The sequence below is a fragment of the Lynx canadensis genome, chromosome A2 (assembly GCF_007474595.2).
Source record: "Lynx canadensis isolate LIC74 chromosome A2, mLynCan4.pri.v2, whole genome shotgun sequence".
Lineage (NCBI taxonomy): Eukaryota > Metazoa > Chordata > Mammalia > Carnivora > Felidae > Lynx > Lynx canadensis.
Window position 1 is genome coordinate 164,052,599 of NC_044304.2, and position 24,633 is coordinate 164,077,231.

General features: G+C 49.1%; 2 protein-coding genes across 7 annotated transcripts in view; one reads left to right on the top strand and one right to left on the bottom strand.

Moving 5' to 3' along the window:
* Positions 1–12,798, bottom strand: part of KMT2C (lysine methyltransferase 2C) — a 286,865-nt gene extending 274,067 nt beyond the window's left edge. For 3 of the 6 annotated variants that reach the window (XM_030308867.1, XM_030308865.1, XM_030308864.1), the window contains exon 1: positions 12,423–12,798. In XM_030308867.1, coding sequence (XP_030164727.1) covers positions 12,423–12,583 — 161 coding nt within the window. In that variant the 5' untranslated portion in view covers positions 12,584–12,798. Of the gene's footprint in view, positions 1–1,144; positions 2,517–10,554; positions 11,067–11,341; positions 11,508–11,910; positions 12,070–12,422 lie in introns of those variants that run through there. The other 3 variants (XM_030308862.1, XM_030308863.1, XM_030308866.1) reach the window with 3 other exon arrangements.
* An 8,772-nt stretch (positions 12,799–21,570) lies between these two features.
* On the top strand, positions 21,571–23,468 carry CCT8L2 (chaperonin containing TCP1 subunit 8 like 2). The gene is given in 13 exon segments (XM_030297349.1): positions 21,571–22,045; positions 22,048–22,062; positions 22,065–22,130; positions 22,133–22,266; positions 22,268–22,330; positions 22,332–22,454; positions 22,456–22,588; positions 22,591–22,632; positions 22,635–22,658; positions 22,661–22,843; positions 22,846–22,889; positions 22,891–23,089; positions 23,092–23,468. Coding segments are annotated over 13 exon segments (1,614 nt in total). The 3' UTR covers positions 23,205–23,468.
* Positions 23,469–24,633: the final 1,165 nt, after the last annotated feature.

A 24,633-nucleotide genomic window follows, 5' to 3' on the forward strand; every position in this document is an offset into this window, starting at 1 on the left:
AAAAAAAAAAAAGGAAAATAAAAGACAAATATACACTAACCACATAACCAAGCAATTTCTGTTCCTAGGTATCTACCCCAGAGAAATGAAAGCATTTGTCCAAAACCTTTATCCAAATGTTCATAGCATTATTCATAGTAGACAAAATATTGGAAACCATCCAAAAACCCATCAATTGTGAATTGATAGGCAAAATGTGGTTTTGGAATACTACTAAAGAAACTACTAATAAATGCAACAGCATGGATGGACCCCAAAGACACCTTTCCAGGCATAGGTCTACATTTGATTATTAGCTAATGAAACCTAGGATAAGTACCAGTTATTGGCAAAAGAAAAAAAAAAAAAAAGACTCCTGATCTTTAAAGTATAATCTCAAATGTCAAACCTGCCTGTTGGTGCTTCATTTCCTAATCCATAAACTGAAGACACTGGAACTGATGACTGCAAAGTTCTTTCTAGTCTGAGGCTGGATAATTTGAAATAAAAGTTAGCAAGTATTATTTCTTGATGAAAAAGAGAATGGAAAATCACTTAGGCTTCTCATTGTGGTCCCTGTAACATGACAGATAGGATATGTACTCCCTCCAGACCATCATCTGCCTGCCAAGGATATTTTCTAGCTAAGATACACTGTTTACTCTTCTGTTTAAAATCTTCAGTGGCTCCCTACTGCCTACAGTAAAAATTCAAAATTCCCAATTTACTTTCCTTTCCTCATTTTCTCACATACTAAACTGTGGGAGGGGTTCTTGTTATGTTTTATTTGTTTGGTTTCATGAGTTTTTAAAAAAACTTGATTGAGGTAGAACTGCAAAACTGTAAGATATTTCAAGTGTATATCATCATCTGATATACGTATATATTGTGAAAGGACTGCTGTCATCTAGTTAATTAACACATCCATCAACTCCCATATTTCTCTTCTGTGTGTGTGTGTGTCTGTGTGTGTAAAAACATTCAAGTTCTACTCTCTCAGCAAATTCCAACTATAGAGCGCACTGTTATCCACTCTGGTCACCATGTTACATACGGGATCCCCAAACTTCATTCATCTCGTGGCTAAAAGCTGGACTAGAGTTTCGTAAAAATCAGAGACCAGAGCTGGACAGACCTGGATCCAAAACCTGACTCCATCACTTACCAACTGTGTGGTCTTCCTGAAACAGTTCCTTCATCTGTCAACTGCAACTGAGGATTCCACTGCACGTGACGGTTAGTAGGACCTTCGGGTAAAGTCCTGAAAGCACCTAACCCACAACGGCCACAGACCAGTTGCTCCTCACTCCCTTGTTCTCTTCGGTCAAGTCTGTTCTCATTCTTCAAGACTCAACTCAATATTTTCTTTTCTTCGATTCCCCTGCCTTAAGTTCTTCCTTCTCTAAGCTGCCTGGCACTTTTCACCATCTTCCATTACAGGCTATGTCATTTTCCACGACAGTGTGCGCTGAATCCACAGAAACTGAGGGTGGGGACCGTCTTATTCTGGTTTCTTCTCCAGTATATGGTGCACAGTACACGCTCTTTAAAGTTAACAGAAAACAGACAAAGGAACCCTGACTGAAAAAAAAGCATATGCTGTAAAAACTTCCTTTGGGGAAAGAAACAAACAAACAGATTTCAAGTCACCTATAATCTCACTAATATTACATACCAATTTTAACATTTGCTGCCTTTCCTCCTCTCAGGTGGGTAGAAGAAAGGAAACAAGCATGAAGCACAGTGCAGAAAGAATCAAGAGCCCAAGTCCTATGCCTCCTATAGTATTTCTACCTCTGGAAAACGTTTTGTATTTTTAATAGTATTATTAAACACATCCCCTTAATTGATACACTGTAGTACAGGAGGCTACAGAGGGTCATTTTCAAGTATAGGCAACTAAACAAACTCCAAAGTGACATATGAAATTTGGGTGAAAATGTATGTTGCCCTGTGTGGTGTTTATTAGTGCTCTTCACCAAATATTTCCGGTTCTCCCTCCGGAAATGCGATAGGATTTCGTTTCTGGGCCCTCTTGAAGTTAGGTGCTACCATGTGATTTTGTCCAGCCACTGAGACGTACACAGAACTGGCACGTGCCACGTCTTCAAGTCTTTAAGAGCCAGAGCACAACCTACTAGGTTCTCTTTTTCCTGCACTGGCAACAGTGAGAAGACAGAGATGCTGCCTCCCTCAGCCTGGGGGTCCACGTTGTAGAGCAAAGCTTCCAAGCCACCGGGGACGCACACGGAGTGCGAGCGAGAAATCCACTGTTACTGCCTGAGGCATCGAAGACTTGAGGCTGTACGTCACCCCCACATATCCTAGATATTCTGACAGACACTGTATAAAGAGGTTTAATATTTCTCTACATGATGCCAATGTCCAGATTTGAGAAGGTTCTGCACAAAGTGGGGGCTCAGGCTTATTAGCAGACTTTTTAAATATGGAGTGAATTTTAGAGGCGCTCAGGTGGCTCAGTTGGTTAAGTGTCCAACTTCTGCTCGGGAAGTTCGTGAGTTTGAGCCCCACGTGGGGCTCAGTGCTAAGAGCTCCGAGCCTGGATCCCGCTTTGGATTCTGTGTCTCCCTCTCTCTCTGTTCCTCCCCCACTCGTACTCTGTCTTGCTGTCTCTCTCTCAAAAATAATGAAAGAATTAAAAAAAAAATGTTTTTAGATAAAAAAAATATGGAATGAATTTTAGGTTATTTTTAAGAGGAAAAACAGATAGTCCAAAGGTTAGCAAAATCAGCAAATATTTTCAACGAAAAGATTTTTGAAGTTAAAGTAACGACACATGAAAAAAAGACTATATAGGAGCACAGAAACGACAACACGCTATTACCTCCCCTATTCGCCCAAAATAAATACTTCAACGACTTCCTCACCCTGCTGAGGTCAAAACCTAGGGACGCGGATTCAACAGAACACTGCAAGCAGCCACCGCCAATCAGCGGAGGCTGGCCCCCAATACAAAATCTATCTGCCATCTCAAGCGGTTCAGTAGCATCATTCTCGCACAGGAGAAAACCGAAGCCTCTGGAGACAAACTCATGGCCCACAGTGGTGGAGACTACTGGCTGCTTCTGCAATGTCCGTCCCCTCCCTTAGCAACAACACTCTAAATCTATTCTAGGCAGCAATGCACTCCGCTACAGGACATTCCCAGCCTCCTTTGCAGCCACTTACGGCCACACGACTAGGTGGCATTCGGCACTTCTCAGATCGGTGGTTTAAAGACAGGAATCGCGCCCTGGGTCTACTCTTCCTCCATTCTACCACCACGGACACGGATGTAATGACTAGGCCTCTAGGAGCCACCGTGGAATCTGGGGGCAAAGGACAGATCCTAGAAATGTCTGAGCAGTGAGATAAAAGGAACCAAGTCCCCGATGATTCTGCAGTGCAGAGGGACCCTACCAGCGCCAGCACCTACCCTCCAGACTTGGACGTGAGACAAATAAACGTTCCTATTTAAGTCACTGCTACTTAGGGGTTTTCTATCACATAAAAACAAACTTAATCCACACCCAGGTATTTTCAAAATACCTTCCTGAAACGAGGGGCAGAGAGTAGAGGGCGGCCTCATTTAACTATCTCAGTAAAAGAAGGTGGGGAACAAAGACTGCTATCATTTGTATCTCAAATACTTCTTGTTCTTACAGTCCCTTGATTTGTAAAACCATCTGCTTCCATTTTATATCGATATATAACAAACCACCACAAAACCTAACAGATTAAAACAACCGCCATCTTCTTTAGTCACAATTTTGCAACACGGGCTGCGCTCGCAGGTTCCCCGACAGTCCGCTTTGCAGCTGCATTCAGCAAGGAACTGGACTACGGGCTGAACTCAGCTGGGATGCTGGGAGAGCCGCACTTCTCTCTTTCGGTGTACTCTCAGAATCCCTTCCTCGCCACATGGTCTGTCCAGCAGGGTATGACCTAGCTTCTTACATGGTGACTCAGGCTCCCAAGTGTGCAAAAGTGGAAGTTCCTGGTCTTCTTAAAGCTCAGGCCCCACACCAGCACAGGGTCGTTTCTGCTGCATTCTGCTGGTTAGAGTCAGTCACAGGGCTACGCGAGATACGTGGGGAGGCGACCATACAATAACATGACTTCCAGTGGGCATGGTTCACTGGGGGCAACCAGTGTGACAGACCACCTTCCCTCCCTTCATTTCCTGTGCAGGTTAAGATCTTGATGTATGACCTGTAGCGTGCTATCACCTCCCTGAGGCTCAGCTGTCTGTAAAGTGAGGGGTCAGACTGGAATGCTCATCTAGCTTTAACCTCCTATGACTCTAAGTACCTGCACCTGACATGAAAAACACTCGACCATGCGGACCAAATACTTCAACCTTGGTAGAACAATCAGATGATGAGAGCGTGGAGGTAAAAAATAGTTAATTCTTCAATACGTTCCATATTGTTATTTTATACGCGACGGGGGGGGGGGGGGGGGGGCTACTGCGGACACGTGGTACCTGCCATTAGCATCCCAAAGATCAGGAAGTCAAGGAAGTTGGCGGTTTGGTTTCTGCTATGCTTCACTACAAGACAGAATTAACATCACAGACTTCAGACTTCCACTATGAACATTCACTACTGAAGACACAGCAAATCATTTTAAAACCACCCGATAGGAAGTCTCATTTAGGAAGACCTACTAATATAAACAGAGTCGGCAGAGTTCTAACATAAAAAGAGCACTGCGACCACATTCACAAGTCCTGGATAATGAAAAATTTTTAATGGTTTTGTAGTAACAGTGCTATATATACAGATTTTGCTGGTCTTCACGTGTTACTCATAATAAGAAACATTCTATAGAGATTTCTGCTGACCTAGCTTTTTTATCTTTCTTCTTTTTGTCTTTATTAGGGACAGCTGTACAGAAAGGAAATCTTTATCGTCCCCACCCCCAATAACTACTACATTATTTTATGCCATGACATTTTTAGAGCGAGTTTGGCATCTCATCATAGGCATATCACTAACAAGTTCTATGATATCAGGCAGATTGATGATAATTGATGATAGTGGCAATAACAAATACTAGCAAATTCCTATAATAGCACTTCTTAACAGCACTTAGTTTGTGCCAGATGCTGTTCTAAGTTCTACACATATATAAATTCACAGCAATCCTAACCTAAGTGTGCTAGTGTGTCTACTTTGCAGACGAGGCAACTGAGGCAGAAAAAGTTCAGTTAACTTCCCAACATCAAACAGTTAGTAAGTAGGGGAACCGAATCTGAATTCCAACATTCTTGGTGCCAGAATCTGTGAAGTCCCCGGAACTTGGTTTTCTCATTTGTAAAACAAGATCATGGTTTCAAGGGGCGCCTGGGTGGCTCAGTCGGTTAACTGTCCGACTTCGGCTCAGGTCATGATCTCACAGCTCACGAGTTTGAGCCTTAGAGCCTGCTTCAGGTTCTGTCTCCCTCTCTCTGCCCCTCCCCACTCATGCTAGCGCTCTCCCTCTCTCAAAAAAATAAACATAAAAAAAAAGATTACGGTTTCAAATTACTGGCTTTTTAAAAACTGCATAATGTGCATACAAAAGTATACACTCCCCAGAGGTATTAATGTTACATATTCTTCCAAATAATTTTCTATACACAAAATACATGCACATTTTGGGATTGCATGCTTTTTACAAAGTAGAGTTAATACTACACTTACTGCTTTGCAACTTTTAGAAAATTTTTCCTTAAGTCAATATATGTATCGTAGACATTCTCCCAGCTTGGTACCCATAGGCCCGGTTCTCTGTCCTGATAAAAACTACATGGTGGTCCATCGATGAGTATTTTTCTGTAGCCAATTTCTACTAGTTTTCTACTTTTCTCTGCTGCCATGAGCATCTTTGCACATACATACTTGCCCATTTGTAGGAATATCTTCTGATTTCCTTTCTCATTTTTATGGGCTTTCTTGGTCCCTTCCCACCCACCCCCAACTCCTAGGATAAGTAAGCACCTAATTCTTTTACTATACTGCACACACTGTCCATATTCTCAGTGATTTCAAGGAAGTCACATCTTTAATCACCTATCCTAATCGAGCTCCTAAGCTCTAATGCTACACCCCCAAACACTCCCAGACATTTCTATCCCCTAGACATGTAATGCCAGAAACTTCAAAACTCCCCTCTGCACTGACTAAAATCTCTCTTCCTTTCTATCCATATTACCAACAGTAGACCGTCTGTCTTGACCACCTCACACCATGACTATTGCAAAAGCCTGTTAATCTCTGCCGCCAGGTAAGTCCTCTCTTCATACTATTACCAAGGTGGCTTTCGTAAAATAGTTGCCATCAAACCACCAAGTATTAGAGTACCTACCTACATTGAACCATAGAACACACACACAGAATACAAAGCAATTTAATACTCCTATCCTCCAGAAGACTAGAAATATCTGCTTTTAAAACTTTAATTAAAAAAATAAAACAACCTGGGCATAAAGCAGAGTCTGAAGACCTGTAACCCACAGGCAGTCCACAGATTAAACCTAACCCACAAGATGTAGTCCCAAATAGTGTTGGAGATCTTAATTGAAGATACTTAAAAATCCAGAGATTTCACATAAAATTCCAAGTTTCCAGTCTCTGTTGAAACCAGAGTATCTAGAAACGACACGCCAAAGTCTCACATGGCAACCATCAGCCAGAATTGTCTATCAGTTGCACCCAACCAAGGTATAGACTCCTAGAAGCCTTCAAGCTATTTTTACTCAACATTTTTTCCCCAACTCAAGACCTTAAGTTATGTCAGCTGTCATTCAGGATCTTACAAGCTGCATGCAATCATTTAAATTACCTACCTGATCCCTGTAAACAGTTTATAACCCCCGGACTACAAAGCCCAAACTCATTAGCCTGGCATTCAAGGACCATCGTGGCATGGCCCCAACTCCCACATTAAACCCCTGTTCTAGTCACACTCCACCAAGAAAACACATTTTACGCTTCCTGCCTCAACAGTTTTACTCAGGGTGCTACCCCAGAACATTCTCTAACTTTCTTACTGTGCTTGGCTAAACCCTATCGATCTTTCAAGGTCTAACTCAAGTATTGCTTCCTCCAAATCTTCGCGAGCCTTCTTCCAAAGTTGACTGTGTATCCCAACGTACATTTAACACTTAACGTGCTCTTTGAATAACATGTGCCAAAATGAAAGATCTAAAAAGTTACAGAAGAGGATTCTCTGAACTTCTTAGACAATTTCAGCATTTGTGTATCATACCTAGTTACTGCTATCACAAAACTAACAGCAAAACCAAAGTCAATTTTCCCATCTTTTATAAAATGAGGTTTTTTTCTAGAGAAAATTCAAAAAGAGCTGTGTCATTCCTGTCTCTCTTATGTTCTTAAGACTTTCAAACTCTGCAAATAGAGAGACTGACACTTCCAATTATAAATTCAGTATTGGTCTTTCCAGTAATTTTTCACACTAACCACAAGCATATATTTATATGCAGGCCATCACAAAAAAAAAAAAGAGAGAGAGAGAGAGACAGAAAAGAAAAAGAAATCGTCCCTATTTCACTCCATAACTTTTGCAACTCATACTGCCAAGAAGTTCTGAAAATAGACACTGTGGCACAAACATGATAAAGACAATTTTTAAAAAGAGAAAGAAGAGACTAATCAGCTTATTGAAATTAAAAGATGGCCAGAACAACAAAGAAAAAAAGAAAGGGAAATATACACATACACAAACTGGTAAGTTTATTCTATATCAGCTAAAAATTACATTCAATCCAAACATCTCATGGATTAAAAACTGTTACCAAATCTTACCCAAGATATCTCACACTCCCCCACCAGGGAAGTGCACACAGAGCATTTAATATTATCTATAACTGGGGCACCTGGGTGGCTCAGTCCATTAAGCACCCGACTTCAGCTCAGGTCATGATCTCACCGGTAGTTCAAGAGTTCAAGCCCCGCGTTGGGCTCTGCGCTATCAGCACAGAGCCTGGAACCTGCTTCGGGATTCCGTGTCTCCCTCTCTCTGCCCTTCCCCCACTCGTGCTCTGTGTCATTCTCAAAAATAAATTAAAAAAAAAAAAATGGGGGGTGGGGGAGAGGGGAAAATGGGCAATGGGCATTGAGGAGGGCACTTGTTGGGATGAGCACTGGGTGGTGTATGTAAGCCAATTTGACAATAAATTGTATTAAAAATAAGTAAATTTAAAAAACATTGCAGAATTTTTTTTTAATTATCTGTAAGTAAAAACTGACCATTTTCATTTTGGAAAGGAGGTTTCATGGAACTCCTCAGTCATATCTGCAAGTGGCTTAAGGATACAAGACTGGACAATCAATATCTGCTCAAAGGAAATCTGATCCCGGCCTGGGGAATACCATGAAGTTTTGCAAAAAGGTGGGGGAGAGGCCAAGGGTAGAGCGGTGTGTCTGGTCACCCGGCAAACTGACTACAAATCTGGCATGGTAGAATTAACTGAGATAGTAAGAAAATGTATTAAATCACTATTTTCAGAATGGGAAAATTAACTATCGTGACACTTTAAATTTACATGGAAATCCATGTTTATCAAGGTTACATGTTAGTAACAAACCTACTGAACGTAAAATTGTATCTGAGACCCAACATCTTCTTAAACACTAGAGATTCCACGAATAAGACCATCAGGACAAGAGCAAACTACAGTGAGGTCAGGCTGGAGAGCAACCACCTAACAGGTGAGGAGAGGCTGCCATTCCTGGAACAGCTTTTCAAGTACAATGACTATCAAGTGCCAGAAACCAGTAATTGCCAAACTTTCCATGTATCTACTTGCTTGAAAAATAAGAAAAAGAATTTCGACCATACAGATTACCAATGTGCATTATCTCACAAAGCATGAAAAGAGGTCGCGGTATCTTTCGACTATATACAGTTGTTTTATGAAACTGCACATACTACAATGCACTACACCTTTTTTTTATTACTTATTTCAAGTTCACAGCTATGGAAATGAGAAATTTTGTTGGGGGAGGGGCCTCTCAAATATGAAACAGCAACAGTCATCTGCAGCACAATCATTTTTTTGCTATCTCTTGTACAGCATCACTGGTTGTGCCCAATTTTCTACAAGAATAAGGCTCAAGGTGGCTTTCTAGTAACAGTAATTGCCCTCTGAAAAGAAAGCGGTTCGGAATATAAAGAGTTTTTTCAAAAAGGGTCAAGGATAGTGCCTCAGAAATCCTATCCCCACCACCTGCTTCCGCACCACCCCCACACCCACACCCACCCCATCCCTAACGTTAACTTTGTTGACTTCATAAAAAACATATATATGGTAGAATGATTCCTTGTCTTCCCAGTTTAGAAATGTCAACATATATTCCAAAAAAGAAAAAATAAAATCAAACCTTTGAGAGAAGTTTCCTAAACATTCATACAAAAACAATTAGACCTCGAGTAGATGCTTCCTCTATAGCAGGAGCTTGTTCACTGGTGGAAAGACCTGGACCTCCTACAAAGATCACACGCTACTCCAAATAACCGATTAAACAGTCCTTACTGCTAAGGAGAACTTTTAATAAATGTAAATTTCACTGTCCCACTTCACATTCATACAACAGGAAATCCTTATTTATGTATCTACTTTTCAAACTCTGACCTAAGATCAATTGCTTCAGTTCAAAATTCTTGATTTTAGTAAATAATTTTAAGATAACAATAGCTAATTAAAATTAGCCACTACATAGCCTTTGCTTTTTAAATACGATAAAGCAAAACTCATCTAACAGTACAAAACAAGAAAATGCTTAAGTTCACTTATCTAATTATCAAAAATTCAAAAATCCAAACTCAAAGTGTAATTAGCAGTGCCTGGTTACCCTCTTTTTTTGAAATCCAAAGACAAATATGCAAATCCACTTTTAATAAATAGTGTCATAAGACATCTTCTCTAGCATAAAACAACCCACTTAGCAACCATACAGACCGATAACGTGGACAATTTAAAAACTTTTATCTCCTTTGCATTCCCCCCCCCAAAAAAAATTTTCATGACTTAGATAATTATTTGCAATTCTAGGTAATTTTAGCATTTACAAACCTAACTTACATTTGTCATACCTCAGTTTCACTTTCAGGATCTTCAATACCCAACTGACTACAGGGTCTTTTCTGCATGCACCCAAATACGTACAGAGACCCACAACTGAAAACCCTCCTCTTTGCTTTCCAGTTCACACAGTAGTTTCCACTTACAGGTTTCTCAAACAACTGTAGATTCCATTCCCTTCCAAAAACACACCTAATTTTTTAAAAATTCACTGAAAAGCTTGGAACCATCAAAGTTACCACTAAATTTCATACAAGGAATGCTGCCCCAGTGTTCAAATCCAAGAGAAAGCTAAAACTCTCTTAAGACTCAGAGTTGTATTAAACGTCTTCCAAAGTGCTGATGTTTTCATACTGTTATATTAGCACCGTTCTGTAGAAATTTTTAGGTTTTTCCAAGGGCTACCTTTTTTTTTTCATTCATAAGATGAGATTTTAAAACGAGATAAAAACTAAAATAATAAAGTGGTAATACCCTAAACCAACCTTTCTTCCGGTGCACACAGGGGCTGCCCTAACACAGATGAACTCATTTCCATCTCAGGGGAACTGCATGTGCATGTGTGTGTTTGTGTGTGTTTGTGCCCGTGCACACACTCGCGTGTGCATGGTGAGGGGCGTGACAGCACAGATAGGTCTACTGTAACTAGAAGAGGAACCTGAAAGCAAAGAGAAAACATACAATAATCCCAAATTAATATTTGGAAAGGAACCAAGAAATAGTCAAAATGGGAAGCTATTAAGTTAAAACCCTAGCATGGCTTTATATGCATTGCTTTAAAGGATACAAAAAAGCGACAAAGTGTGAAGTTCCTTGGAAGTCCACTCCCTCTCCGAATTCCAGCTGATGGGGGAACGGCCCTGGCCATTTCCAGCAGACATTTCACTGCAATGCCGGTGGCCCCGCAAACCCCAACTTTGTAGCACAAAGACGCTAACGCCACCACGTATGCATCCTGTACTCGCCCGTCTCGGGATGTGTCACAGCTAGGTAAGAGCTGGAAATAAAACATGGAGGCACGCTAAAGGGCCTGAACCATCCTCACAGTCCAAGGACAGCACGGCACGGAGGAGAAGGGCCAGCCTGGGCTCCAGGGCTCTGCCACACGCCGGCCCCGCTCCGCCCCGGTGCACACCGCCGTCTTCACCGCCTATCACCCAACGTGCCCCTGCTCCGACCAGGCGAACGCGCCCCAACAACAACAACAACAACATCAACAACAACAACAGAAACCCGCGGCTGTCCCCGCGCCCCAGCGCGCCCTTCCCCTACCAACAGCTCCCCGACACGGTCCTCCGACGACATGAGTAAGCACTCCACGCCACTCCCCAACTTCGGACGGCCGCCGCCGGTCCTGCACCCTCGGGAGCCACCGCAGCCGCGCGACTCGCTGCCACGGGTTTCCCGGTTTCCAGGCGAAAGTTGCCGAATGGCCATTCTGTGAAAGGACGAGTCTAGCGCTGCCAGCGTGCTCCGCGACAAGCGACAGCCGTGCCCAACCCCGCAGGGGCTCGGGGGGGAGTGGGGCCCCCGCGCGGGGCGGGCTCCCGCGGAGTCGGCGGGCTCCCCGGTCTCGGCCCCGAGCGCCCGGCCCGGCTCGGTTTCCAAACTTGCGGCCGCCGCGCCTGCCTGCCGCGGCCGTGCGGGTCGGGGTGGGGGAGGGGAGAGGAAGAAGTCCCCCGACTTCCGAACAGACCCCTCGGGCTCCAAACCCGGCTCCGGGAGCCAGAAAAGTTCCGGGGGCGGCCGGCTCACAAAGGCCGGCGGCTCCTCCCCACCCCCCGCCCCCCACCGCGTCCCCGTCCCCCCACCTTCCCCCCCCCCCACACACACACACACACCCCGGGCGGGCGGCGAGACCACCTGGCCGCGGCGTTTTGACAGCTCCGCGAGTGTCCCGCGGCGGGACCGCTTTGTAGTTGACAAGGCGCCGGTGCGCGGACGACCTGCGTGCGCCTCGCCGTGCGTCTGTCCGACGACCCGGCTAGGCCGGGAAGAATCTACGAGAAATTTCTCCAGAAACAGCAGCCCCGCGAACAGCCGGCGCGAGGGCCAAACTCCAAAGTAAAGTGCGGCGGCGGCGGCGGCGGCGGCGCGAGCCGTCGGGGCCCCGCTGGGCGGAGTGCGGTGCGGGGCGCCCGCGGGAGGCCCGGCCCGGAGGCCGCCGAGGGGGCGCGGGGCGCGGGGCGGGCGGGCGCCCCGGGGGCCGGGAGCCGCGCGGCCGGCGGGCCCCACCCCCACCCCGCGGGGGCGGCCGGGGGCGCGCGGGGGCAGGGGGGCCGGGCGCGCCGGTGACAGCTCCGGCCCGGCGCCGCGGCTGGCTCCCGGCCTGGCTCCCTCACACTCAACTTACTTCTTTCTGGCTCTCTGGAAAGGGGAAGCGCCATCTTTGCGAGGCCGGCCCCGAGGTCTTTTGTCTGCGGCTGCGGGGCTCGGGGCCGGGGCTCCGGGCTCCTCGGGGGGTGGTGGCGGCGGCTGCGGCTGCTCCGCGCTCTTGTCCTCCTCCGACGACATCCTAGTCACCAGGAAAGACACATGGATCCCGGTCCTCCTCCTGGGGGGCTCCTCCCGCCGCCGCCGCCGCGGCCGCCGCCGCCGCTGCTGCTCGGGTTCCTCCTCCCCGGCTCAGCCTCTCGCATTTCCCGCAGCCCCGGGAGCAGCAGCAGGTACCGGGAGAGGCGGCAACATGGAGCGAGCAGGACACGCACTCACACACATACGCGCGGGCGCGCGCACCTCGGCGCGCAGGGGCCGGGCGGGGGGCGGGGGGCGGCGGGCGGCGGGCGGGGCGCGGGCGGGAGGGAGGGAGGGGCCGGCCGGCCGGGCGGAGGTGCGGGCGGCGGCGGCGGCGGCGGCGGCGGGCGGGCGCGGTGCGGGGGCCGGGCGTGCGGGCGGGGCGGGTGCGGGGCGGGCGCCTGCCGGGGCTGGGGCGACTGAGGGGGCGCGGGGGGCGCCGGCCGGGGCTGCTGCTCCGCGCCCCTCCCCCAGCGCCCGCGGCGGGAGGAGAAAGGGGCCGCGGCGCGGGGAGCGGCGGGCCCGCGGGCAGCGGCGGCGGGGGTCGCGGCCCCGCCGGCCGCCCCTCCCCCGCGCGGGCCGCGTCAGGCCGGGCGGCGGCGGCGGCGGCGGCGGGCGGCGAAGTTTTGACAGCTGCTCCAGTTGTTGTTGTGGGTTCCGGGCTGCGCGAGCGCCGGCCCCTCAGCGCCCGCCCTCCCGGGCCGGGGAGGAGGAAGTTTTGCGGGTGTGCGTGTACCACACACAGACACACACACACGACCGTGGCCGTCGCGCGAGGGCCGCGCCGGGTCTCCCCCGGGCGCCCCGCACCACAGACCTCTCAAACTCGCCGCCGTCTCGCCCACACACGGCCGCCGCGACGCCCCCGCCCCCTCCCCCACTCCTCGGCCCCGCCGCCCCCCGCGCGCCGCCGCTGCCACTCACAGGGCTCGCTCCGCGCATGCGCTGCCCGCGGACGCGCCGCCGCCGCTGACCTCACCGCCCCTCCCCCGTCTCCCCCCCTCCCCCTGCCGGGCTCTCCTCCCTCCTCCCCGTCTTCCCCCCCTCCCCCTCCCCCTCCCCCCTCCCCCCTCCCCCCTCCCCTCTCCTCTCTCCCGCCCCGCCTCCTCTGACGCGGCGGCCGGGGCTGCGCCGCGACTCCGGCTCCGGCTCCGGCTCCGGCTCGGGGAGAGCGCCAAGCTGCGGAGGCGGCGATCCGGGATCGGGGTCCAGGGAATGCGCGGCCCGAGGCGGCGCTCCGACTGCGCCCGAGCCCGGCCGCGAGCCGGCGGCCGCTAAGCCCGCACGGCCCCCCGGCGCGCCGCCCCGCCGCCCACCCGCCCCGCGGCCGGAGGGACGGAGCCCGCCGGCGCTGCCCCGGCTCCCGCGGGCCGGGGAGGCAGTGCAACTTCGCTGTGATCCAATTCCAGGGAGAGTTTCGTTATTATAACGTCATGTAAGAAATGGGCCAGAGAGGGCTTACCGAGCTGTCAGACAAAAAGAACGCTGACATTTTGAGGCACAAGACGCGCAAAAAGGCACCACAACACACCAGTAAAAACCCCACAACTTGAGTGCAGCGTGCAGCGTGTTGCGATGCGCGCAAATCGGAGGGTTTCTGGGCCAGCTCCCGACGCGTTTACAGGGTCAAGGGGGAAACGGGGCTAGAATTAGCAATGGGAGACGAGCGCTTTCTCGGAAAGCAGAGTGGCAAATGCGGGCTTCGGGACTTTTTCTTCGGCTGGGGCGGCAACTCCTCTGTGCTCTCCTTGCCATTCACCGTCGATCAGCACACGTGAACGGGGGGAGAATTCAGGACCTGTGAAGCCTTGGCAGACGGCTTGGGACGAGCGATCACTTCGGGAGCATCGCCTCTAGGCCGGACACACTAGGCACTTTCCCATTAGGATTCCCTTCCGTCCTCACGACACGGTGGAAGCCTAACGCTGCGTGTTCTGGCTTCCCAGCTCTCGTTCGCTTCCATTTCTCCCAATAGCCAGAGCGTAAACTTTGAATCGTGCTTCCTGTTTGGGCAAAGTGTACGCGGCTCGATTTCCAAAGCGTATTCTGACTACAGGCAGGTGTTTTCTTTTGTTTCGAAATGGCTGAAATGAGGACTATAATAAGATAGTCATTTGAATGCCTGCAGGGTTTAATCCTTGCCGGTTTGTTCGAGTTTACTAAGTATACAGCCACGGGAATTCTGAGGTTGGGGAGAAGCTGAGTGGGTAAATGCAGACTATAAATTAAAAGCGTCTGACTGTTATAAATAGAAACACAACATGTATATGCCTAATGATGAATTTATGAAGTGGAACATTTAAAGTTTTGTCAGCGCTCATTCGTTCTCTGGCATTTTTTTCCCCCTGCACATTACACTTTAAGGAAAGTACACTTTCAAAAATTGGATTATCGATCCACATGTTTACCTGTGTTCATTACGGAAATTAGAGCCGTCACTTCCAACTGTCTCATACGCACAAAATTATATGTCAGGATAATTTAAGTGTCAGGGTGCAGAGGACAAGTCACTCCTGCTGGACAGAAGTTTTAAAAGGAAACAGGGGACTGAGAACAGAAAAGGGAGTAGAATGAATGAAAAGGGAAGAAACAGAGGTCTGTGCAGTGATGCTTCTAGAAAGAAAAGATGAAGGATACTAAGCCCAGCCTTAAATCTCCATTCCTTCAGCTATTGTGAGGCAAGCACTTGGAATCTGTTTTTAAAGGACAGCAGGCTGTTGGCCCGAAGTTATCATGGGCAGACCAAATAAAATATAACTCAGGATGCACAGGAAGGATACAAAAAAATACCTGTTTCACATAAAGGTTTTCCAAAGGTGTTTCCATGTCTCCGATCCAAATTTTGGAGCTCTGAGACCGCAGTGGCAAAAAAAAACCCAGGAGTCACGTAGCTGAAGTTACTCAGATTATAAAGTCAGAAAGGCACAGGGTGTCTGAAAGCACCAAAGCAAACAAACAAACAAAATCTACTTTTAATAAGTACACATGTAGCCATTTCTAAAAACATGGTCAATGTGCACCAAAGTGTTAGCAGCGATCATCTCTGAAGGGGTAGATTACGAGGGACTTTCACTTTCTATATTACATTTTTCTATAATAGTTGAATCTTTTAGAGCACATGCAGTATAATAAGAAATGTGTATTAAATATTTAGCATGTGGTTTGGGGGTTGAGGATTGCTATCTACACCAAAGAAAAAGCAACATCTCAGGAAACAGAGCAAGATAAGAGCCTCAAAGGGTCTAGCAAACAAGTGATGGTAAATAAAAATTCATAGTACAGTAGCCATTCTTACTAATTGGAGTCCTATAAATGTCATTGATATGGTCTTTATTTAGAGTTTGTCTGTTTTTGCTTGTTTTGGTGAGTGTAAAATATTTATAAGACTCTCCCGTAGGCTCACTACTAATTAATGGACTCTCTCCTTTTGTTTTCCCGTAAAGTCTTAAATTCCTCAGGGTTTTTTAGGAACCAAACTTTTATAGTTGTAGAAGGAACACTGAAAACTTCAATTCTAGATCTTACAATCTTTGTCTTCACATGTTTGCTGTTAAATTTATACTTTAAAAAGGTGCAGTCACAGGCTAGCATTTTGTGTCCTTTTTCAGTAAAAAAAAAAAAAAAAAAAAGGTTTTTAAAAGAACTTCAGGGGCACATGGCTGGCTCAGTGGGTCAAGCATGCAACTCTTAATCTAGGGGTTGTGAGTGGAGCCCCATGTTGGGTGTAGAGATTACTTTAAAAATTAAAAATAGGGGCGCCTGGGTGGCGCAGTCGGTTGAGCGTCCGACTTCAGCCAGGTCACGATCTCGCGGTCCGGGAGTTCGAGCCCCGCGTCAGGCTCTGGGCTGATGGCTCAGAGCCTGGAGCCTGTTTCCGATTCTGTGTCTCCCTCTCTCTCTGCCCCTCCCCCGTTCATGCTCTGTCTCTCTCTGACCCAAAAATAAATAAATGTTGAAAAAAAAATAAAATTAAAATTAAAATTAAAAATAAATTAAGAATTTCAATTCCTGAAAATTAGTACATATTTAGTCCATAGTGTGTTTTTAGCTTTGAAAATTCTAATTGCTTTACAACGAGTTATTTCAGTAATGCCTACCATGTACCCGGTAGACAGAAAAATTAAGGAAGAAACCGAGAAGTAATTAAACAGAACACTCACCGTCAAAAATAATTTGTGCAGAAGAGTATGAGGCATGAGTGTATGTTCTGCAGCACACTCCGTATAGATATGAATCTTGCCCTCTAGGGGTCTATATTTTAAGTCTGTCAGTACTTAACAAGATAAACACAAAAAGGGCAGGCAGGCAACTGAAAAATAAACATGGGAAAACATACAAACAGGAAGATTAAACATTTACATCCATTGTGTACAAGACCATATTTTTTTTTTAATTTTTTTTTCAACGTTTATTTATTTTTTTGGGGACAGAGAGAGACACACAGCATGAACGGGGGAGGGGCAGAGAGAGAGGGAGACACAGAATCGGAAACAGGCTCCAGGCTCTGAGCCATCAGCCCAGAGCCCGACGCGGGGCTCAAACTCCCGGACCGCGAGATCGTGACCTGGCTGAAGTCGGACGCTTAACCGACTGCGCCACCCAGGCGCCCCCAAGACCATATTTTTAATAGAAATGCATCTGGGGTTTGGGGGGAGGGCAGAGGTGGAGGCGGCAGCAGACGGCTATGTCTATTCAGGATACAAAAGCACTCTGCCAGCAAGTGTTATAAACTCCTAGAGACCCTACCCCAGCCCCTACACACGCCCCCCCCCCCCCACACACACACACTCTTAGGTTCCTCTCCTTTACTGATAATACAAGACTACATGAGTAGTTTGCATTAATTTCCTAACGTTGCCACAACAAATGCTGAAAATGACAGAAATTTATTTTCTCACAGCCCTGGTAGCTCGAAGACCAAAGTCAAGGTGTTGGCGGGGCTGGCTCCTTGCGGTAGGCTTTAGGGAAGAATTTGATCGTTCCCTGCCTCTCAGCTTCCAGTGGTTGTCCATGATCCTTGGGGACCTTGGCTGTAGGTACATGACTCCAATGGCCATCTTCTCTGCATCTCTGTGCCCTCACATAGTGTTCTCTGTGTATGTGTCTCTTCTTGTAAGGATACCAGTCGTGTTGGAGTAAGAGTCCAGCCTACAACAGTATGACCTCCCGTTAATTGACCGCATCTGCAACAATCTTATTCCAGATAAGGTCACATTCTGAGGTTTGGGGAAGGATATGAATGTTGGGGGGACCATATTTAACCCAACGGAACTACCAAGCAGCCTATATTGGTGTCTCCCCATTTAGCAGATTCATATATATATGGTTAGAAAAGTTTATATAGGGGCACCTGGGTGGCTCAGTCCGATAAGCATCCAACTTTGGCCCAGGTCGTGATCTCTGAGTTCATGAGTTGGAGTCCCGCCTCAGGCTGTCGGCTGTTAGCGTGGAGTCCACTTTGGATCCTCTGTCTCCCTCCGTCTACCTCTCCCCTGTTCGTCCTGTCTCTGTCTCTCCTCTCCCTCCCTCTCTCCCTCTCTCTCTCTCAAAAATAAACATTAAGAAAAAAGAAAAAAGTTTACATAATAGGTTAACTGCATGCAAACTTTTCTTGGCACAAAATATTCACGTTTATTTTACATCGAATCAATCTACTTGTAGGATAAATAAAATCAAAGTAAATTTAACAATAACAGTGCCTACAAAGTAAACAGTAAAATTATGACTTAGTAGTTCCTTGGTTAGTTTGATCAGTGTAAACATAGGCCAAAAAATGTCAGCCCAACATGTACCATTTGGGGCCTGTGTTAAAGGCCAAAGACTATGGTGGCACCTGGGTGTCTCAGTCGGTTAGGCGTCGAACTCTTGCACTGACAGCTAGGGGCCTGCTTGGGATTCTCTCTCTCTCCCTCTCTCTCTCTGCCCCTCCCCCCCTCAAAATAAATACACATTTTTGAAAAGTAAAATAAATCAAGATCGAAGACAATGATGAGATCCTCACTTTCTAGTGGAAATGGAACTCAAGAGTCCCACCCATCACCCTTCGGGATGAAGTCTAAATTTCTCGGTGTGGCCCCCTAAGCCTGCCACCCTCCAGCCATCCCCTCCCCCCCCTCCTCCCCCTTCCTCCTTACTGGGTGCTCCAGCCTTCAGAGCCACCTTTGTCAGACGTCATTAGATTGTCCCAAGCCCCTTCCTCTGTCATGGGCCAATTCCTGCTTCTTTAGACTTCACTTCCATCCCTGACCACCACCCTCCCCCTGACAATGACTGTGTGTCCCCATGGATGTTTCTACAACACCTGTGCTCCCCACCCCCCCCCCTTCCGCAAGGATCTCAGGGCCTGGAATGTATCCCACCCTCACTGTTTTGTAACCCACCCTACGCCAGGTGCGGATGGCTACAACTGTCTGCCTTATACATCTTTTATCTCTATGATTTCGCAGCAGCTCAATAAACAGTTGTGGAATAAGTGAAATAAATGGGAAAATATATGTTAAGTGTCAGAAAAAGAGCTAAGATGATCCTTTGCAAGCGTGTTTATTCCCCACCCCCACACACACCAGGAGGGTTTACTTTTCAAAAAGAAACTGTATCTTTACAAACAATGTAAATATGCCTACCTTGCTACAGTTTATGCTGATGGTTACATTTTACATTTCTATAAAGAAACAGGCGGTCATCTTTGCCCCTCTTTGCTCCTCTGTCCAACATTTGTTAGTGTCATTCTTCTCAGTGTTCTTGGCTTTCTGAAGCCTGGGCATGGAGGTTCACACCTGTTTCTAAAAGAGCCTCCGAAATCAAAAGAGGTCAAAATAGTTGTCCACAGTCTTCAGAAAACATAATATCTGCTTAGAAACATTTCTACCAGCGAAGATAATGTTGAGGGAGAAATGATTACAAAATAACATATATAATATGTGCCATACAATCCATTTACGGAAAACTGTATAAATCCACAACAATCTATATATAAATCTATGTGCAAAGTAATAATATTCATCAAAATGCAAACAATGGGGGCGCCTGGGTGGCTCAGACGGTCGAGCGTCCAACTCTTGATCTTGGCTTAGGTCATGATCCCAGGGTGGTGGGATCGAGCTCCGAGTCGGGCTCTGCGTGGAGCCTACTTAAGATTCTCTCTTTCCCTCTGCCCCTCTCCTCAGCTCACGCTCTCTCAATAAACTAAACTAAACTAAAATAACATAAAATAATAAAATAAAAGCAATCTCTGGGCTGGAATTGACACTTTTCTTTGTATTTTTTCTTTTTAACTTTTATAATGAATAGCTATTATTTTTACAAAAGCAAGCAAGTTGTTTTCAAAGAAAAAGGTTTTTTCTCCAAAATTATCTCTATCTTAGCCTTAATTACATTTCACTTTCGCTGATATTTTTTTTCCTTTTCTTTCTTGCTATCATCTTGTCTGTGGAAACATATTAAAACAGTGCCTACCATACAATCATGACTCCTGACTGGTATAATCGGGTTCAGAGTTCTATTTTTCCTCCCCTTGGGGGGAGTTGCTATTAAATAAACTTAAAAGGGGTTTTCCCAGTGAAAGTGAATGGAATGATTCTCTTTCCCCTAATCTTAATAATCTTCATCGTCATCACTTCCAGCTGCTGCTCTGCCTAATGCCTATGGAAGTTGTGTTCCTTTGGTGCAAATCTCTTCCCCTCCCTGGGTGTCCATGATCCTGTCCCTTAGAGTTCGCATTCCACTGAACACACTGGGTGCTCACTAAACATTTATTTTTAATTATTTGAGAGAGAGACAGAGACAGAAAGTGGGGGGGGGGGGGGAGAGAGAGAGGAGAGAGAGAGAGAGAGAGAGAGAGAGAGAGAGAGAGAGAATTCCACACAGGCTCCCTGCTCATCACAGAGCCCGACGCGGGCTCGATCTAACAACCCTGGGATCATGACCTGAGCCAATATCAAGAGTCAGACGCTCAACCGACTGAGCCACCCAGGTGCCCCTCGATAAATATTTATTAAACCGAAAAGGGTGCAAGCATTACCCCAGCAGGCTCCATTTGAGGAAAGGAGGGAGTGAGGGAGCAAGGGAAAGAGAGCTACTGGCAGGGAGGAACTGCAATTCTAAGGGCTGAGGGTCAGGTGGGGGGGGGGGGGCGCCTTACATTCGCCCCCTGCAATATTCTACCTTCCCAGCCTCTGGGAGGCTGGTCACTTTCACTCGGCTGCAAACATTTCCCCAGTTTGCCTGTAGGTTGTCAGCGTCTTTGCCTCCCTCGTGTTGACCCGCCTCTGCCAGCTCGGTGACATCATTATCATGGGAAGGAGGACATCACACACCTGCCACCTGAAAGACAGACCGTAGACACCGTTAGGAACCTGCCGGACGGCACAGAGGGATAAGGTGGCCGCAGAGGCAGAGGCGGACAGTAAAACCGAGCTAGTGTTACACGGTCCGGCACAAGGAAGCGAAGCGAAGCGAAACACTGTTTCCCTCTCGAGGCCTGCAACAAACCTCACAGGAGCCCCAGCTCCGTCTGGAATTGGAAGTGGGTGGGGATTTTCACCTGCTCTCCCCTCCGCCGCCTCCAAAGTTCCAACGAAGCCCTGGGCCCTGGCGCGTCCGGGAGTCCCTCCTCTGCCGGGTGGCCTGGTCTGACTCCCGCCTGCCCCCGGGGCCTCCCAAACTCGAGGCATCCTTCTGTGACCTCATTCTCTGCCCCGGGTGCCCCGTGCCACTCTGTGACTCCATCAGAGTAACACCCGCTTCGGCTGCCACGCGTCAGACGTGGGGAGCCGCCTCGCAGATCAAGCTGGGGGAGTGGTTGAGGGCTGAGCTCTGCGCCGACCGTCGCCGCACCCGACCGTGGCGCGCCTGCTTCCCGGCGCACCGGCGGACGGGCCTCCGGCTCCTTTCCCCCCCACCCCCCACCCCCACCCCCCCCCCCACCCCCTCGAGGGGTGTCCGAGATCGGCTTCCCGGAGCGTCCCCGCGGCCCGGCTCGGCGGCCGATGGCCAGCAGGACCGCGGCGGGGGCCCGGCTGCCGGAGCGGCCGGGGCCGAGGCGGCGCGCCGGGAGCCCGCGGGCGCAGGGGAGGCACCTGCTCCGCAGCTTGCCGGCGGCGCAGACCCTGGCCAGGGTCATCCGGCCTTGCTACGGCCCCCACGGCCGGCAGAAGCTCCTGGTCACCGCCAGAGGAACCACCGTGCTGACGGGCTACGCCGCGGCCATCCTGCGCGCGCTGGAGCTGGAGCACCCCGCGGCGCGGCTCCTGCGCGAGGCGGCCCACACGCAGGCGGAGAGCAGCGGCGACGGCGCGGCCTTCGTGGTCCTGCTGGCGGAAGCGCCGCTCCTGCAGGCCGAGCACCTGCTGCGCGCCGGCCTGGCCCGCTCCCAGCTGCGCGAGGCCTACGCCGCGGCCGCCGCGGAGACCCTGGCCCTGCTGCCCTCCGGGCCATCCGACCCCCTGGGGCCTCTGGAGGATCCGTTTGGGCCCTCTACTCGGGTGTGAAACCCACGCCGTGTCCCGGGCCGACTGCTTGACCAAGCTGGCGGCCCACGCGTGCTGGGCCACAAGGAGCCGGACGGCGGCTTCCGACGCGAGCGCGTGGGCGTGTGCACCCTGCGAGGGGGGGGAGGCTGGAGGACTCGCGACCTGCTCCCGGGGCCGGCCTTGTGCGCCGAGCCCTGCGGGCAGGTGACCGCGGGTGCCCGGCGGCGCCAGAGTGGCTCTCTTCGATTGCGGCTTTGGTCCCGCCAGTCCGAATGCCACCGGCCACGGCCCGGCTCCCCGGCCCCGCTGACCTGGCCGCGTTCAGGAGAAGGAAGTGAGCGTTGGTAGAAAAGCAGGTGGCCCAGCTGGCCAGCGCGTGCATTAACGTGGCGGTGGCATGGGGGGGACATCGATGAGAATGCCCTGACGCGGGCCGACAAGCACAGCATCATGGTGATTCGAGCCAGGTCCCGGAGGGATATGGTTTACTTGAGTGAGGTGCTGGGCACACCTTTGATGTGTCACCTGCTTCCTCCCCGAAGCCAGGGAAGTGCCGGAGGGTCTACCAGCAGGAGCTGGGGAAGGTTTGGCCGTGGTGTTTGAGTGGAATGTCCGGGCACCCCTGCCGTTACCTTGGTCCTCAGGGGGGCCACAGCCCAGGGGCTGCAGGGCGCGGAGCAGGCCGCCTACCGTGGCATCGATGCCTACTTCCAGCTGTGCCAGGATCCCAGGCTGCTTCCGGGAGCTGGGGCCACGGAGACGGCTCTAGCGAAAATGCTCTCAGGAAAAGGAGCCAACTGGAAGGGCCTAATGGTCCTGCCTTCCTGGCATTTGCCACAGGCCCTTCGGTCTCTTCCTGAAACCTTGGCAGAGAACGCAGGCTTAGCCGTCTCCCAAGTGATGGCAGAAATGAACAGAGCTCACCAGGCTGGCAACTTCCTAGTAGGAGTGGGGGTCGAAGGGATAATAAACGTGGCCCAGGAAGAGGTGTGGGACACCCTGACAGCCAAAGCCCGAGGACTCCGGGCCGTAGCTGATTGACACTGCAGCTCGTGAGCGTAGACGAAATTGTGGTGGCCAGCAAAGCGCCACGTATCAACGGGACTCGAATCCTGTCCCCAAGAAGGCCAAGGGATGCCTGTTTCCTGTAAAAGATCAGCTCCTTGGAACGACCTGAGTAGTAACATCCTCAATACAATGGGGATGGCAAGGAAGGCACAGTCACCCCCGAAATGGATGTTTGCCGTGTTTTTATTCCCTCCGTGTTTTGTACTGTTAGAGTCCGTTTCTTCAGACGAAAACAACATAAAGGACCATAAGATAAAGTCCTTTTCGTTGATTTATGTCCTTTCAGACTCTTGGCTTTTTTCATTTCCTGTTTCTCTCCATCATATTCTGTTCCTTTCCTCCAATAAGGCAGGATTTACTTGTATTAAAAATGTTTTTCTAAACATTTTTTTTTTTTTTTTTTTTTGGGACAGAGAGAGACAGAGCATGAACGGGGGAGGGGCAGAGAGAGAGGGAGACACAGAATCGGAAACAGGCTCCAGGCTCGAGCCATCAGCCCAGAGCCCGACGCGGGGCTCGAACTCACGGACTGCGAGATCGGACCTGGCTGAAGTCGGACGCTTAACCGACTGCGCCACCCAGGTGCCCTTAAAATGTTTTTCAATGGAGTGCCTCGGCTTGGGGATGCAAAAAAAAAAAAAAAAAGTGCAGGATCTCTTCCCAACTGTTGGAGTTATCCCCCCACGATAGCCTCATATATGTCAATTTCTGTCTAGATGTCACGTTAGCCATCTAGACCGCAGTTCGAGCTCACAGGAGCAGCTGCGCATTCCCGTTGTGATTATTTGGGAAGAGAAGGAGGTGTTCTGTTAAGGGCAAAGGGGAGGAGGAGGAGGAGGAGGGGAAGGGAAATTAGCCGGCAGGCAGAAATAAAGTAAAATAAATTCTTGGCACAGATAACAAAGGAACACGTCCCTCAGAACTGCACTGAGGCTGTGAGGAGGGGAGACCTGGGGAACACCTGCCGGCAGCATGTTCCCAGGAGGGCTAGGACTAAGGTGGGATACCCCTGGGCGCTGAAGAGGGAGTTTGAGCAGAGCTGGGAGCAGAGCAGCACACGTCACCCAAGCCTTTCTACTTACACCGTCCACGTTATCCTGCCTCTGGGAGAAAAGCAGAACCTAGGGACAAAGTGTAGGTCATGGGAAGCTGCAATCTCTTACCATCATGGGGGGGGGGGCGGGGAGCTTGAAACATCTGGAAAAAATCCAGACTCAAGAACTCAAGAAACAATGTCTTCTACTGGGCATATTAGCCTCAACGAAGCAAAACAAACGCGCAAAGGTTCCTTAAGACTTGGAAGAAGTGAAATCCTGAAAAGCTGTGAGCGCACGAAATGGAACATGGACATGTACCGAACTATCCTTGTTGTTTCTCATTAAGATACACAAGACATCCTCGATGTGTCTTCCCTTGTTTGTCTCCGTCGCTATATTCTAGTGACTGTAACTAAGCGCTTTCATATTTCTCCCCGGCCCTTGTCAAGTTCTATGTTGTTCTCACAGCCTCAAA